Raw genomic sequence first — 13,906 nt, forward strand, 5'->3', positions numbered from 1 at the left:
AAACCATAGCTCCTCCTTGACACAAGCATCAAGAAAGGGGAAAGGTGTCAAATTGCTCCATCTTCTTCCCAATCTTGCTGTAGCAAGGGCTAGTCTGATTGTTTGCTTTTGGGGCAAACAGGTTTTAGATATTGGCACTCCATGTACACTTGCTTCAGAATGTTTTCCTGTTACAAAGGAAGAATGAGCCCCCACACTTTAACTCTCGGTGCCCTCACATAGGAGTAAGTGCTGGAAAAGGAAAAGTTATGTAACAGGTACTGTGCACCTACAAAGCTCGCAGTAGAAGTACCGCAAAAGTGAAATGGTAATGCTTTTCTTTCCTGTTTGCATTAGGTATAATAAGATGCAAGTGACAAATATTGGTTAATTGTGTTCTTTTCACACAGTGCTCTCACACTAACCATGTAATAGTCAGTTAATTTTTAATATACATATGTACATATTTATATACATGAGATACACAATACACTTATGTATATTTGCGTTCTTGTACACAGATATGCTCAGGTAAAACTACTTGCATTTGTTAAACCAGGTCTGTTTTTCTTTTTTATTAATTTAGCCCACAATAAAAGTTATTTTATATCAAAAGATGACCAAGCACCTTTTGTTCATGTACTGAATTTAAACACGGTGAGGTTTTTGCCTGCTTGGAACATATGGATAAATAATTACAATGGAAAATGGACATTGGATATAATATTGCTGACTACTCTGTTCATAAGCTGATGGTAATTTGTAATTGTTTATTTATAAGTATTCCAAAAGAACTGGACGTATTTTAGCTTTGTTTTCAGTTACAATAATTAAAACACAGCACATATAAAAGCTTAGCAGATTTCACATATCATGAGCAGAGCAGTGTGCCAGCACATAACGCGCCCCCCCCACCCCCCGCAACAACCTGATGACATCTAGTGGGCACTGTGATTGACTGATTGTTCCATAAGTTCACAGAAAGAAAATTAATGAGCAAAGCATAACAGAAACACTACCAAACATGTTTATTTTACAAACTTGCAATAATAATATTTGGTAGAAATGAGGTTTTATTGCTTTTATAATGAAAAAAAAAAAATTTATTAAAAAAGAAGCAAGGATCAGTTGCTATTAAAACATCTTCAAAACAAATGGAGTTGGATTGTAGCTCAACTAGCTTGGCAACAGTCTGTCTGTGGAGGTGTCCAAGATTAGCATCATTATAAAATAAGAAGGGCATAAGATGATGGTTCTAAGTAACTATAAAAGGAGTTGTGAGATAGTCTAACAAAACAATGTGATACAAAAGACAATTATTAATTGCTTAAAACATACAAATAAACTATTATTTTTAGTAAAGAAACATGGGTAAATTATATTTATTCTTTCAGCTGGTACTTGACTAAGCTAAATAACCTGGTACATCTATTTCTTGAAAAAGGAAACAGCACTCTGGAGAAAAAATATCCTGCATAATAATACAGTACGTAAGATTCAGACAACTATCCATCAAGATTACATCAGATTAGAGTGTGTTATTTTCTTTTCTTTGTTGTAACTAACTCAGAAATATAAAGATTAAGTTTTGGAAGATGATGGATTTTCTACTATTATTCTGTTGTCCATTTTATCCTTTTTACCTGAGTAACCTTAAGAAAACGATTACAATGTGCATGTACTTGCCTGACTCAAGAGTTCCATGTACAGTCTATGTTCAAATGAAGTTTGTGGAGAGACCCTCATTATTTCAAACAGAAAGTCAATCCACATGTACAAAGAGGAACCATGTATGTGGATCAGTTCCATCTACTGAAATCAATGGGGGAAACATTCCAGGAAGAGGAGTTGTGCATAGACACAGAAACTCCTACACCCAGAACAGACTGTTTGGGAATGATCCATTAAGCATGGGTGCTACATAACCATTTTCCATGGGGCTTGAGCAAAATCCCCACTAAAACGACGAAAGCTGCACAGAACCCATTGTTGGTGGATTTTCTTTCATCCAAGGTTAATTTCTATATATGAAATGTTCAGTAATGCGCTTATGCTTCTGGAGTATAGCTTTACAAATACAAAGCAGCTAGGAGTTTATAAAACATTTACTGAACAGTAAAGTCTAGGTCAATCTGTACAGATCGGTAGGTATAATGTAAATATGTACAGGAATTTATTTCCATCACGTTTTGTGCAATGTGGCCTCCATCTGCAATTGAAAGGCTGCTATCTATGACACGGATTTCTTAATGCAGCTAGCAATGGAGAGTACAGGGGAGGAAAAAGGACCACAGATCCCAAACAAATACTGTGCTACGCAGACAGCTGTACATAATTCATATAGTGCATATATCAGTTACATAGAGCAGCAAATACAGACAATCGCATTTACAGTTTCTAGGCTTGTTACACTTTTTTTTACGTGGGAATGAATGAATATTCCGATGAAAGAATGTGTCTATCAGTAAATTATGAGCTTACAGGAAAAAATGTTTTCAGTTTCATGTGCAGAAAAATAGTGCAGTAGGAATAAATCCTTTACAGTAGCAATTAAATAATTCAGTAGCACTGTTAACTCAGAAGTTTAAAAAAGCTGTGTACAAAAGGAAATATGTTTGTTCTGAACAGTTCTGCTAATAAGCTCACTGTAACACCTCAAAGAGGTTCTCCATCTTTTTTGTGCTGTTTGCTCCATTTTTCTGGTTATTACTTTTCTTCTCTCTATTACAGACTGAAGTAGAGTGTGAATGCTTGAAGCAATTTCTAGGTATAGTCACATTGGTGGAAAAAACACAGGTGTGCAGTCACTTTTACGAGGTAAGTTTGGAATAACTTGGAGGAGAAAATTTACGTTTTAAGTACTTCAGAATATAAAGTGGAAGACAGCTTACTACAGTGATGGCTGACACTTTCCACAGGAAGGTCACAGTTGTGATAAAGGCAAGATCTATAGACATAAAAAAGCGAAAATAAGTTATAAAAGCAGGAAATTGGGGGAATGTCCAATGTGCAAGATCAATAAATATCACTGAACTCTTGTCACAGGCTATTTTATAAGACTGTGAGGTGGCGGGAGCTGATTAATATTAGGCCACAGCTGTACACTGTCATATGTTTCTTTTAAAATTGCTTTATTAAATCAGTCTCTCCTGAAAATGGACTGAATAACACCACTATGACAGATTTGAAAAGGCCAGGCTCTTGCTCAAAGGCAAATGTCAAAGAACAAAGGCAAGGTGTTCAAATATGCCACCTTTTAAAAATCCAGCATGATTTAAACAAAATTAAAAGCAAATTTTGAACTTTGAAAGCTGAATTTTATGGATTTCAGGATTGTTGACACACTTTCACTGATATTTGCGCATGTAAATTTAAATACATATTCAATTAAACAATTAAGAACCTGATCAGTCTTTTTCAATACAAATCCATTAAGATTCCAAGTAATTACCATGCAGTGGAATATGAAAAGAAAACTGTTTTTTTCAATGCTAGCAAAAAAAGGGATGCCTGTTACTGTTTTGGCAAATTTGTCCTAGTGCTCTGTGGGGCACTTTACCTTTAAGAAAATAGCAATTATACCTACCTAAGAAAGCTCCAAAAGACACTCTGCCTATACCTGCTCCGATAAGGTGGAAGAAGAAAGGACAGATTTATAGAAAAACAAGGAAATAAGAGAAGATGCAATATATAAAACAGGAATGTGTTAAGAGAGTGCTGAAAGGTTTGAAAGTGGTTAGTAGTATCTGAAGGCTGCTCTCCTACAGACCGTACCATTTCAGATTTAAAAATACATTCTGGAGTATATTCTAAAAGTGAATGTTATTTTTAAGAGCTATGTTAGATAAACAGAAGACAGAGGTCAGTAACTCCATACCTCCAACAGCGTTTTTAATTTGAATGCTGCGAAGAGGAATCCTAACACAACCCCTTGTGATAAAGGTCAGATTTTTATATATAATGTAGGTTGCCTGTTATTACCTATGGCGACAGCCCACATATCTGGATCAAATTAATACAGCTGAATTAAATTCAGACAAAAACTACTGTCATACTGCTCACAGCTGTGTAAACATAGCACATCTTAAAACAGAACAATAGATACTACCCATTATGTAAGTGATAGCTACTCACCAAAATATTCATTTAGAAATGCAAGCGAGGCCACATAACAGCAAAGGCTGAAGATTTCAGCCACCACCATTAACCAATGCCATGTTCGTATGGTAAGTGCAACCATCAAAAGCTCAGTCAGGATTAGTGCAGTGAAAGAAATGGCAACAACATGGACAAATTCAGATTCGAAAAGCAAAAGAGCTCCATACATCAGAATGCCACCTGAGGAAGATATACAAGAACTTTAATAATGGATTCACTGTAGAGCTCATCTTCTTCATGCATGGTCAGTTACCACACTTCCACTCCTCATTCTAGGCATTCAGGGACTGCATGGAGAATATGGGAAAGGGGCTCAAACAGGCTGGGGGGGTGGAGATCAATGTTGAACTGCAATTAATAGGTCTGACACTACTTGAATATCATATTTCAAGATAAACATAAAGCAATTTTTAAAAGCCCTGTGGATGAAACGTTAAGTTTTGGAAATTTAATTGTGAAAGCTGAAATGGAACTGTTAGAAGACAAAAAAAATGTACTCAAGAAAAAAACCAAGACAGATCTCTTACCTTGGTAAATACTGATTAAAACCCAGATGAGGAAAGTCTTAAATGACAAAGATCTTCCCTAAAAGAAACAATGAAAGGAAGTTTGTAAGCAACTTGGACAAGGCAAAATATATTCAATTAGCAAAAAACTATGTATTTTTAATTATATATTTTGGGACTACAACGACCTGATTTTAAAAACAGAATATATGGGCTACATTTAAGCAATTACATTTGGTACCTAAACTTAAAAGATTTATTTAAACTTCTGCAAAAAAGATTCAATTTCCCTATTGAATATATAGTGCTGTTATTCAATTTTGCAATAATTATAATCACTTCTGAAAAAAAAACCTCAGCTGTTGTTTTGAAAGGGACGTTTGATTTTCATTACTGATATAACACACAATTTCACTTTCTCCCTTAAAATCAACACATGCAACTATAATATGCCAAATGGTATCCATGGACCATGACTTCGCACTGCACACAGGGGCTGGGAATCCACCAACCATCTAAATTGCCCACAATGCCCCTGAATGATGATTCCCAGAACCAGCTGCAGTCAAGAGAGTGGGTGGACCAAAACACCTACTACTTGGGTCCCAGCAGCTGCTCAAGGGTGCTGATGCTGGTCTTAATATGAAGAAACTGCCCAGTGTTCAAGGCAAAATGTATATAATGTCAACTTATCACTGTATTACTTGCTCTGGAAGTGGCAACTCTTTTTGCAAACTGCTTTAAATTTTTTTTACAATCAAATGGTGTACAAATTTTATGAAATAAATGAACATAGGGCCAAGGGGAAAAAAGAAAAAAAGGAAAGAATGTCGCCTACATGGACCCGTTTTGAAAACTCTTACCTTAGTAAGGTCTTTATAAAGTTCTGGATAAAGGAGTGCCATTTCCGGTTTCACATCCTGATCCAGCACTAAAGAGAAAACTGGGAACATCGTGTATATGGTTGCATACCTCAGGGAGAAATCATTTGAAAAATATTTAAAAATGTATCCTTTACATAAACGTGTTTTCACTTCCATAATAATATCTTGGTGCCCATGCAAGCTATGGCGTATGTTAGTCTTACTTTTAACATTTTTATCTTCAGCAATCAAAATAACACAATCTGATTATGTATCTGTTTTATATCATTTATACTTAAGAGGGAGGTTCACAGGAACTCATTGAAAATTGAGGCCTGCTGCATGTGGATTAGCGAGCATGAGATAAACTAAACAAGGGATTTGTGTACTTTTCTACACAGAACTCACTTTTGTGTACTAAATTTGACTTGTGTGAAGTAGCCATTAGTGGCACATGCTTCAATTCATTGGTTTCTGTCTAGAATTAGCACTGGTTTTGAGGCCATAAGAAAAAGATTATAGTGGCTACCTATAATGGTAACATATTACATGCTGTAATAGTGGTAACATAATGAATGTTACTGTTCATTATAACTAATAGCCATTATCATAATAATGATCGCTGTAAACAAAAAACCAAAACACCTCTGAAATAAAGTTTTTCTAGAACTAAATCTCTTACTTACCCTACCATGAGGAAACCTTGGTATAAAGGAACAGATGCAAAATAGAAGACTGAAGAAAACACAGCCTAGAGGAAGAACACAGTATATTATACTGGGATTCCTACAGATAATCTGGGGAAATTATTTAAATGGCTAGAACAATGTAGGTAAAGAGTTCACCATGAAAGCAAAAAGAATTAAATACCTGCATAGTTGAAATAATAAGGCCTCTGTGCATGACAAACTGACCAAGTGCTGCCGATCTTTTGTAACTATTTCGACCATGTACCATCAGCAGCCGGCCAATGTGTTTAAATTGTGTAATTGAAAAATCAGCAGCCAAAGAAGCTTGTTTCCCTTCCTAAATTGAAAATAAGAATCACACATTTTAAAGAAATGATCAACACTGTAAACATCACCTTGGAAAAAGTACCATCTATTAACAGGTTTAATAATGTGCACCTCCAAATCTGAAAATTCAAGTGATGGGGATTTATACACAGCATGAACTTTTACTATTGTTATTACAACAAATCATGAGTAAGATATACATATACCAAACATATTTACAATTTTAACCAGTGGTTTCTAACACATTATAAAGTATACATTTAATAAACTGTAATAAATATACCTTTCCTTCAATTCCAATTCCACAGTCTGCTGCCTGGATCATATTGACATCATTTCCTCCATCACCTGAAAAAAAGTACAATCACCTGTCACATTTTAGACCAGTTCCACAATCTTTAAAATTTGCTTGTTGAATTTAATTTCACTTGGAATTAATTTAACAAGTTATCTGAATTAGCATTTAGGTTAGAAGGTTATTTTGCTGCCTCAGTTTTGGTAATGCCAAACAAAAAGCAGACATATTACAGGTCAGTATGTATCTCTCACTTCAAAGACTTCTGATCCCTTACATTTAAATTGACCATTCAGGGAATTTCTCTTGATATGAAATACTGGAGATCCACTTATTAATTGCTGCAAAAACAGAATTTGCACATTTTTTTTAAAAAAAATGTAGCAACTGAGCCTTCTTAAACCTATTGATTTAAATGGACTCAAGTGTGCTTAATTATCTGCTGGGCAGTAGCAAGAACCTGCTATATTGCTATTATACAGAAATTCATGTATCAGCTTGAACTATCACTGAGCAAGGAATAACCAGCAAAGAATCTTTTGATATGGCCACTCTTCCTCAAGTACTTGAAAATGTAAGTTCACGATCCAAGACTATGATAAACAAAACTGCATCACCTTTTGAGAACCTGAATTAGAATGAATGGGAAGAATCATGAAAATTATTAAGAAAAAATAGTACTTGTGTATCTGGACTATTTGTGTGGCATAAAGGATTTGCATATTGTCATAGAAAAATAAGCTCAAAGTAAAATCAAAGGATACTATGATAATATACTTTTAATAATGCATTTTAAATATTTTTAGTACCAAGCATTAATGATTAAAGCAGAGCTTTTTAATTCTTCACATTTTTTCAATGCTTTTACGAAAACAAATAAATGAAAATATAACATTCGCATATTAAATTATCCAGGACAGTTACTTAGTCATTATTGTACTTGAGAGGACAGACATATCATTAGTTTGTCAACAGGAATAAAACCAGAGTGGATGCTTACCTATTGCACAAGTACGTTTCCCTGTGTGGTGTTGCAACAATTTTACTATGTGGGCCTTTTGGGTGGGTGAACATCGGCAGCATACTACAGCTGGACACTGACAAGCTAGTTCCACAAATTCATGCTCATAGTATTTCAAGCAGACCTACAAAAAGCAACATATTGGGGGTTTAGCACTCAACAGAACTCCAGCAGTATTTTTAGCTTAAACAACATGAGACCAAGCAGTTAGTTGAAAGTTGAATCACTTTTCAGTGCTATTCCCATGCACCAGAAGTACATGTATCTTGGAATTTAAATTGGAGAATTTAACTCACAGAAAGTTATTATCATCTTTGATATTGTGAAATGACAAACAAGTTTTTTTGCAGAAGGAGGGTGATAACAAAGTTATACTCAAAGTAGATCCATTTATTTCAATGAGTCCAAGGCTGGTATCAGATAACAGATATTCTGGGTAACTGTTCCTCAACTTGGTTTAATCTTACAATATTAAGTGTTTTTGATGTAAAACAAACTGCAGACCAAAGGGCCTATTTGGGTCCTCTTTTGGCAGTCTGGTGGTAAAAGTACTTAGTATTAATCACTTTTTAAATTACCTTAACAGTACAGTCACTGACAAAAGCCAGGGCCTTACCTCCAGAGAGTCCCCAGATATTACCAATGCACAGTCATGTTTCCTTCTGAATGCATTTAGCTCCAAATGAGCTTCTCCACGACTTGTAACCTTAATTAAAAAGGAAACATTCAACAGTTTAAGGTGTGACAGTAATATCTATCTATATCTATCTATCTATCTATCTATCTATCTATCTATCTATCTATCTATCTATCTATCATCTATCTATCTATCTATCTATCTATCTATCTGCTTTATACTATGGTGGAATTACTCTGTTTTTTTCCACCCTTAAATCTCTATAAATCTCTTGCTTTCCACTGTAAATAATCAAGATACAGCAATATCTGCAATGCTGAAGGGAAGCTGAGTAGGTGAAATTTTCTAAAACTCCCCTTCGGAATGATGCAAAGCTGGGGAGTGGGGAGAGGAGCAGAGATTGCACAAGTTGTGGCACATTGTCATAATGCTAAATCATGGTTTATTGCTATATCGGACCAGGGCAATATTTCATAGAAGATGAAAAACTATTGGAATGAGAAACTGTATTCTACCCCAGGATTTCCAAAGGGATAAGATATAAGGAATGTGGAGCAGAAGGGATAGCAAATACTGATAATTTCCAAAGTGGACATTTTCATGCAATTATAATTCCAAAAGAGGAAGTCATTGTGCACTAAGTGAGGGTGGGGAAACTTGCAAGGCGTACTCCAGGAATATGGCCATAGTTTGGGGGAAATGACCATGTGAGCCAAACTGGACAAGCCAGCAGACCAAGATCAGCTCACAGACTGGAGTTCCTCCATCTCTGGCCTTGACTATCAGAAAAAGCTGTCAATATGTTCTCAGTGTAGTCCGAAAGACACTAAGCTGGCTTTACTGCACTTTAGCTATCCTCTGACATGGGGTCAAACTGAAACAGAAGACTTTTTCTGTATGGTTCCCATTGACAATGCCTGTGCAGGTGCATAGTATGTGGGCATGTAGGTGCATGAGAACATGTGTATATGTGCATAATTCAACAGATGTCATGAAACATAAAAACCAAATTAAACTGGGGCAGCTAAGGGTGTATAGCATTCCCACTGGAATTCATTATTTTACCATACTGTCTGTCTGTCTGTCTGTCTCATAAATTGAATGAACACTTATCATGTCTTTAGCAAACACCACAACAGTAGCAGACATTGCTAAGGGTGACAAGAAACAAAGTACTGGTAGCAATACTTACAGGTCTGAAAATATGAATATCTTGTGCTCTGGATACTAGGTGAGAGCTTTTTGCAATACAAGTAGCTGTCTCCAGTTTATCTCCTGTTAACATCCATATCTATGAAGTAATTGAGAGTAGTTTAGTTGACTATTATTTGTCTACTGCGTTCACAAAAAAATGCAAATGTATCTCTGTCCTGAGCATTGTGTTCAATTGCTGTCTATCAAAGGAAATTCTTATTATATATCATTAAACAAAAATGTACAGGTCCCCTCTGCTAAGGATATGTTGCAGGGTCCAGCTGTTGAGGCCAGTAGTGGATGGTGCGATGGGGCAGAAGTGCTCACCTGACCTCTTAGCAGCAGAGTTGCTGCTTTATACTAAGAGTGGGAGGTACAAGTTTGTGGGGAGGTTGGGGCTGTGCAAATGCACTGGCAGAGTTAATACAGCACTCCTGCCAGCATGTTCACACAGTGCTGAGCTCCCCACCATCTTCTATCTCCCACTCACCTTCCCAGGAAGCAGCAGTGATTCACTAGCCAAGAGATCGGGTGACCAGCACTACTCCCGCCCTCGCCCCATCTGCTACTGGTTGAGGCTCTGTGTAGGAAGAAGGGGTAGTTTAGGTTGATAGGACGAAGGTCATGTGAAGTAAGTCAGTATTGTCATACAAACAGATGTGTCTGTGGCTGCATTCATGGAATATTTCACAGAGAAACATTTTATGACAGTTGCAGGTACAGAATATATTTATGTGAACTTTTGTGTACATTCTTCGTTGAATAGTTATCTATTGCTGTAATAGTTAAATAAGTCTTCCATGAGAAGTGACCACATTGGTATAAGAGAACTGAGCTGGGCTTCTCCTTTCTCTCTCTTTTGTTCTGCGGCCTAATCTGCAGGAGCTTATCCAGTATCCAAACGCTCCTTCTCACATGGTAGCAGACTGAATCATTTGCTATTCATGGAAATAAATCTACCATGCAAAGACAACAAATTTAAAGAAACAAGTTAACTATCTGACAAAACAAAAGCTAGTACCTTTATTCCAGCATTTCGAAGCATCTCCAGAGTTGGCCTGACATCAGCCTGTAGCTGATCTTCAACTCCAGTGAGACACAGTAATTCCATTTCTCTTTCTAAACTCTCCACAACGGCGGCCACCTTGAGGGTTCTGTCATGTATACTTAATTTTGCTTGGTTGTATCGATTCTATTTACAAGACAAAAATCCAACTTTATATACATAAAAGGTTTTTACTTGTTGCCAACTGGGACACTACTGTAAGGCTGTAAGAGCAATCCTGCTGGGTTAGTCCAACACTCTGTTCTCACATGGGCCAACCTCAGCATAACAGCATTCCTCCCACTTGTGATTCACAACAACTGATATACAGAAGCATACTGCTTCAGGACAGTGGAGGCAGAACACAGGCATCACGTTTAGTAACCACTGATATTTTTATGCTCAATTAATATCTTAAATCAGAGATTTTCAACCTTTTTGAGTCCACGGCTCCCTTGACCAACTACATACTTTTTGTGGCACCCCTGTGGAGCTCAGGAGCCCAGTTATGTCACCCCCTTGTCTGCAGAGCTGGCAGCCGCTCACCCTTTTTCAAACACCCTCCCTTGGGAGTTCTCTGGGGAGCCGCAGCTGCCACTCCTAGTCAAAGAGAGGTGCCTCCTCACAATGCCCCACATGGGCCTGGGAAGCACCCCCTGACCAGCCCCAGAGGCACCATTCGCCTAGGAAGCTTGTAGCATGGGACGCTGCAACAGTTGTGCAAGCCTTTGGGAGGCAGAGACGCGAGAAGGCATTAGAGGAGGCAGGGAAGGAAAGAGGGACAGAGGCCAGTGTTCTCGCAGCAACCCAGACCATCATTCAAGGCACCCTAGGGTGCCACAGCACACTGGCTGAAAACCACTGTCTTAGAGGAACAACATTTCATAGCTCAATGCTTAGGAGACAACAAGCCTGAAAACTTAAAGATGAGGCTTTGACTGTTGACAGCCTTCCTTGCTGCCAGATTTTCTCCTCCACTCAGAGATAAGTTTGAGAAGAGGGCAAGAGCTGTGACGATGGATGGCTGGGAGGTAGCTTCATGGGGCTCAGTGTCTTTTCAAGCTTTCTTGAGAAAAGTCCAAGCTTTCTCAGAGTTTTCTCCTAAAAGCCCACAAAGACTGAGCCTATGATGAATCAAGCTAGAGTAGATCTCACTCATCATTAGTCTATATTAGCCATTCTAAATTATTTTGAAACACTGAAGTATTTTGGATTAAGTGTGTTGTTAAACCCAGAGTAATACAAAAACACCAGTATAGTATGAGGGTTTTTTACCTCAAAATCCTGATACTGTTCTTCGGTTAATGATTTTTTGGCAACAACCAGAGTGCGTAGTCCTTCTCTTGCCATGTTACCACACTAAAATTGCATATAATAAACAATAAAGCATAGTCATGAATTATGAATCAGAAATGTCTTTGCAAGTGATAGGGGCCCATTCACCAAGCTCAAATTAATAGGCTTTGATATCACAAATGAACAATCAATGTGAAAAAAACTCTAAGGCTGGAAATGGTGCAACATCATTTTGCAAGTTTCTCCCAACTATTCAAGGGAGAGTTACACCAGCTCCAGTCCTTTCTGAAAGGGTGGGTTCAGAAGGTGGTTCTAGAGGATGGCCTTTTCCACCCCAGAGCTACTGGCCTTTGTGGCGCTTCAAGCTTCCAGCCTCTCACATTTCTAATGCTCACTTACATCTACTATTCAAGAGAGGCAGTGAAAACCTGAAAGAAGTGGCTGGAGACAGTTCTGGGAGGGCAAGCAAATAAACTTAATCCAAATAATATAGAAGTATATTGGTTGAGAAGACCACCGATGTGGTTTGCAACCAGTTTTTAACAGGATTACTCTACAGTTGAAGTGCCTGGGGGCAGAGCTTGCTTGTACACCCTGCTCCCATCCCCAGTTTAACCTTTTACATGTTCAGACAGATGCCTGAACAAAGTTCTAGACTCAGTGTTATCTTTAAAACATATAAAAGTTAAAATACTAAAACAGATTGAAATTACTTCAACTTTCTAAGCATCTGGGCATCTAAGCATCTACAAGCTGCTGTTATCTCTGTGGTTAGGCATGCCTTTCAACTAGCTGAAGCTGGTAGCTAACTGTAATCCTATCTGGAGAAAACTGACCAGGCTTCAGCAAAACATACACTGGTTACATTCGGTCTAGGCTACTCTATATAGTGAGTGCTTCCTTTAAAGGCAGCCTAGAAGCTTCATCAACTGCAAAATTCAGTCATAAGAATGACTGCTGGGCCTAGGTGGTTTGATCATATAATATACTGATTTTTCATCATCTGCATTTGGTACCCATTCATTGGTGGTTTCAATTTGAAGTGCTAGTACTAGTCTTTAAATCCCCAAACAATTTGGTAACAGATTATCTGAAAGATTGCTTTCACCCATGTAAATCTGTAAGGCCCTAAGAGGCCCCTTTCTAGAGCCCAACACTAAGGTCTATCAGGTTGGCATGTAACAGGGTGAGGGCCTTTTCAGAGGTGGAATTCCCTCTCCCAGCAATTCTTTGCCCTCCTGTCTTAGTCCTTTAAAGCTGCACCCAAATACTTCCTTTAAATTTATCCAAGCCTTGTATTGATTTTACTGCTGTCCCCTCATAGATGTTTTACTTTGATGTTTTAAAAGATTTAACACGTTTAATAGGTTTGTTTTAAACATTTTTATTGAAAAAATGTGATGACTTGCCATAAAAGGTGGGATAGTACTATATTAAATATATAAATTGATAGTAAAAACAAGTAAGTGTCCTGGAAGTTCTATATAAAAATAGCAAATAAAGTTGAAAATGAGGAAGCCTGATTGTGAATATTCAACCAAACATTTATGTGGGCCTCTACATGATTTTTAAGCCATTGCTTTATTTCAACAAGTTTCATTCCTGCCCACCCAAGCTACACATATTAAAAATGATTTTTAAGTTAGTTTTACAGGCTAATGTATCTATGTGTCATAGGAGAATTACTATTACCATAGCATAAACATGATTGGCAGTAAGTTTATTTTGTTAAATTAAAACACAAGAATTAAAAATAATACAAAACAGCAACATTAATGATTCTTTAAAATGCTTGATGCTCTCTGTCTAGTGCAAAATGATTATTGATTTGACCTCATAATGCTAAATAAATTAAGCAAGTATTTTACAATTAATTGTGCATCATTATCGCCAAAA

The 13,906-nt window shown here is 37.2% G+C and overlaps 1 protein-coding gene across 6 annotated transcripts in view; it reads right to left on the reverse strand.

Moving 5' to 3' along the window:
• Nucleotides 1-408: 408 nt before the first annotated feature.
• Nucleotides 409-13,906, reverse strand: part of ATP9B (ATPase phospholipid transporting 9B (putative)) — a 122,103-nt gene continuing 108,605 nt past the window's right edge. For 5 of the 6 annotated variants that reach the window (XM_079983747.1, XM_079983751.1, XM_079983750.1 and 2 more), the window contains 13 exons: nucleotides 11,990-12,073; nucleotides 10,691-10,861; nucleotides 9,668-9,766; nucleotides 8,455-8,544; nucleotides 7,818-7,962; nucleotides 6,806-6,870; nucleotides 6,377-6,532; nucleotides 6,193-6,257; nucleotides 5,507-5,615; nucleotides 4,665-4,722; nucleotides 4,114-4,317; nucleotides 3,566-3,598; nucleotides 409-2,926 (listed from right to left, as the gene is read on the reverse strand). In XM_079983747.1, the coding sequence (XP_079839873.1) occupies nucleotides 2,790-2,926; nucleotides 3,566-3,598; nucleotides 4,114-4,317; nucleotides 4,665-4,722; nucleotides 5,507-5,615; nucleotides 6,193-6,257; nucleotides 6,377-6,532; nucleotides 6,806-6,870; nucleotides 7,818-7,962; nucleotides 8,455-8,544; nucleotides 9,668-9,766; nucleotides 10,691-10,861; nucleotides 11,990-12,073 (1,416 nt within the window). In that variant the 3' untranslated portion in view covers nucleotides 409-2,789. The remainder of the gene's footprint in view (nucleotides 2,927-3,565; nucleotides 3,599-4,113; nucleotides 4,318-4,664; nucleotides 4,723-5,506; nucleotides 5,616-6,192; nucleotides 6,258-6,376; nucleotides 6,533-6,805; nucleotides 6,871-7,817; nucleotides 7,963-8,454; nucleotides 8,545-9,667; nucleotides 9,767-10,690; nucleotides 10,862-11,989; nucleotides 12,074-13,906) is intronic. The other variant, XM_079983748.1, reaches the window with a different exon arrangement.

The sequence above is a fragment of the Podarcis cretensis genome (genome assembly GCF_951804945.1).
Source record: "Podarcis cretensis genome assembly, chromosome: 7".
In the NCBI taxonomy this organism is placed as follows: domain Eukaryota; kingdom Metazoa; phylum Chordata; class Lepidosauria; order Squamata; family Lacertidae; genus Podarcis; species Podarcis cretensis.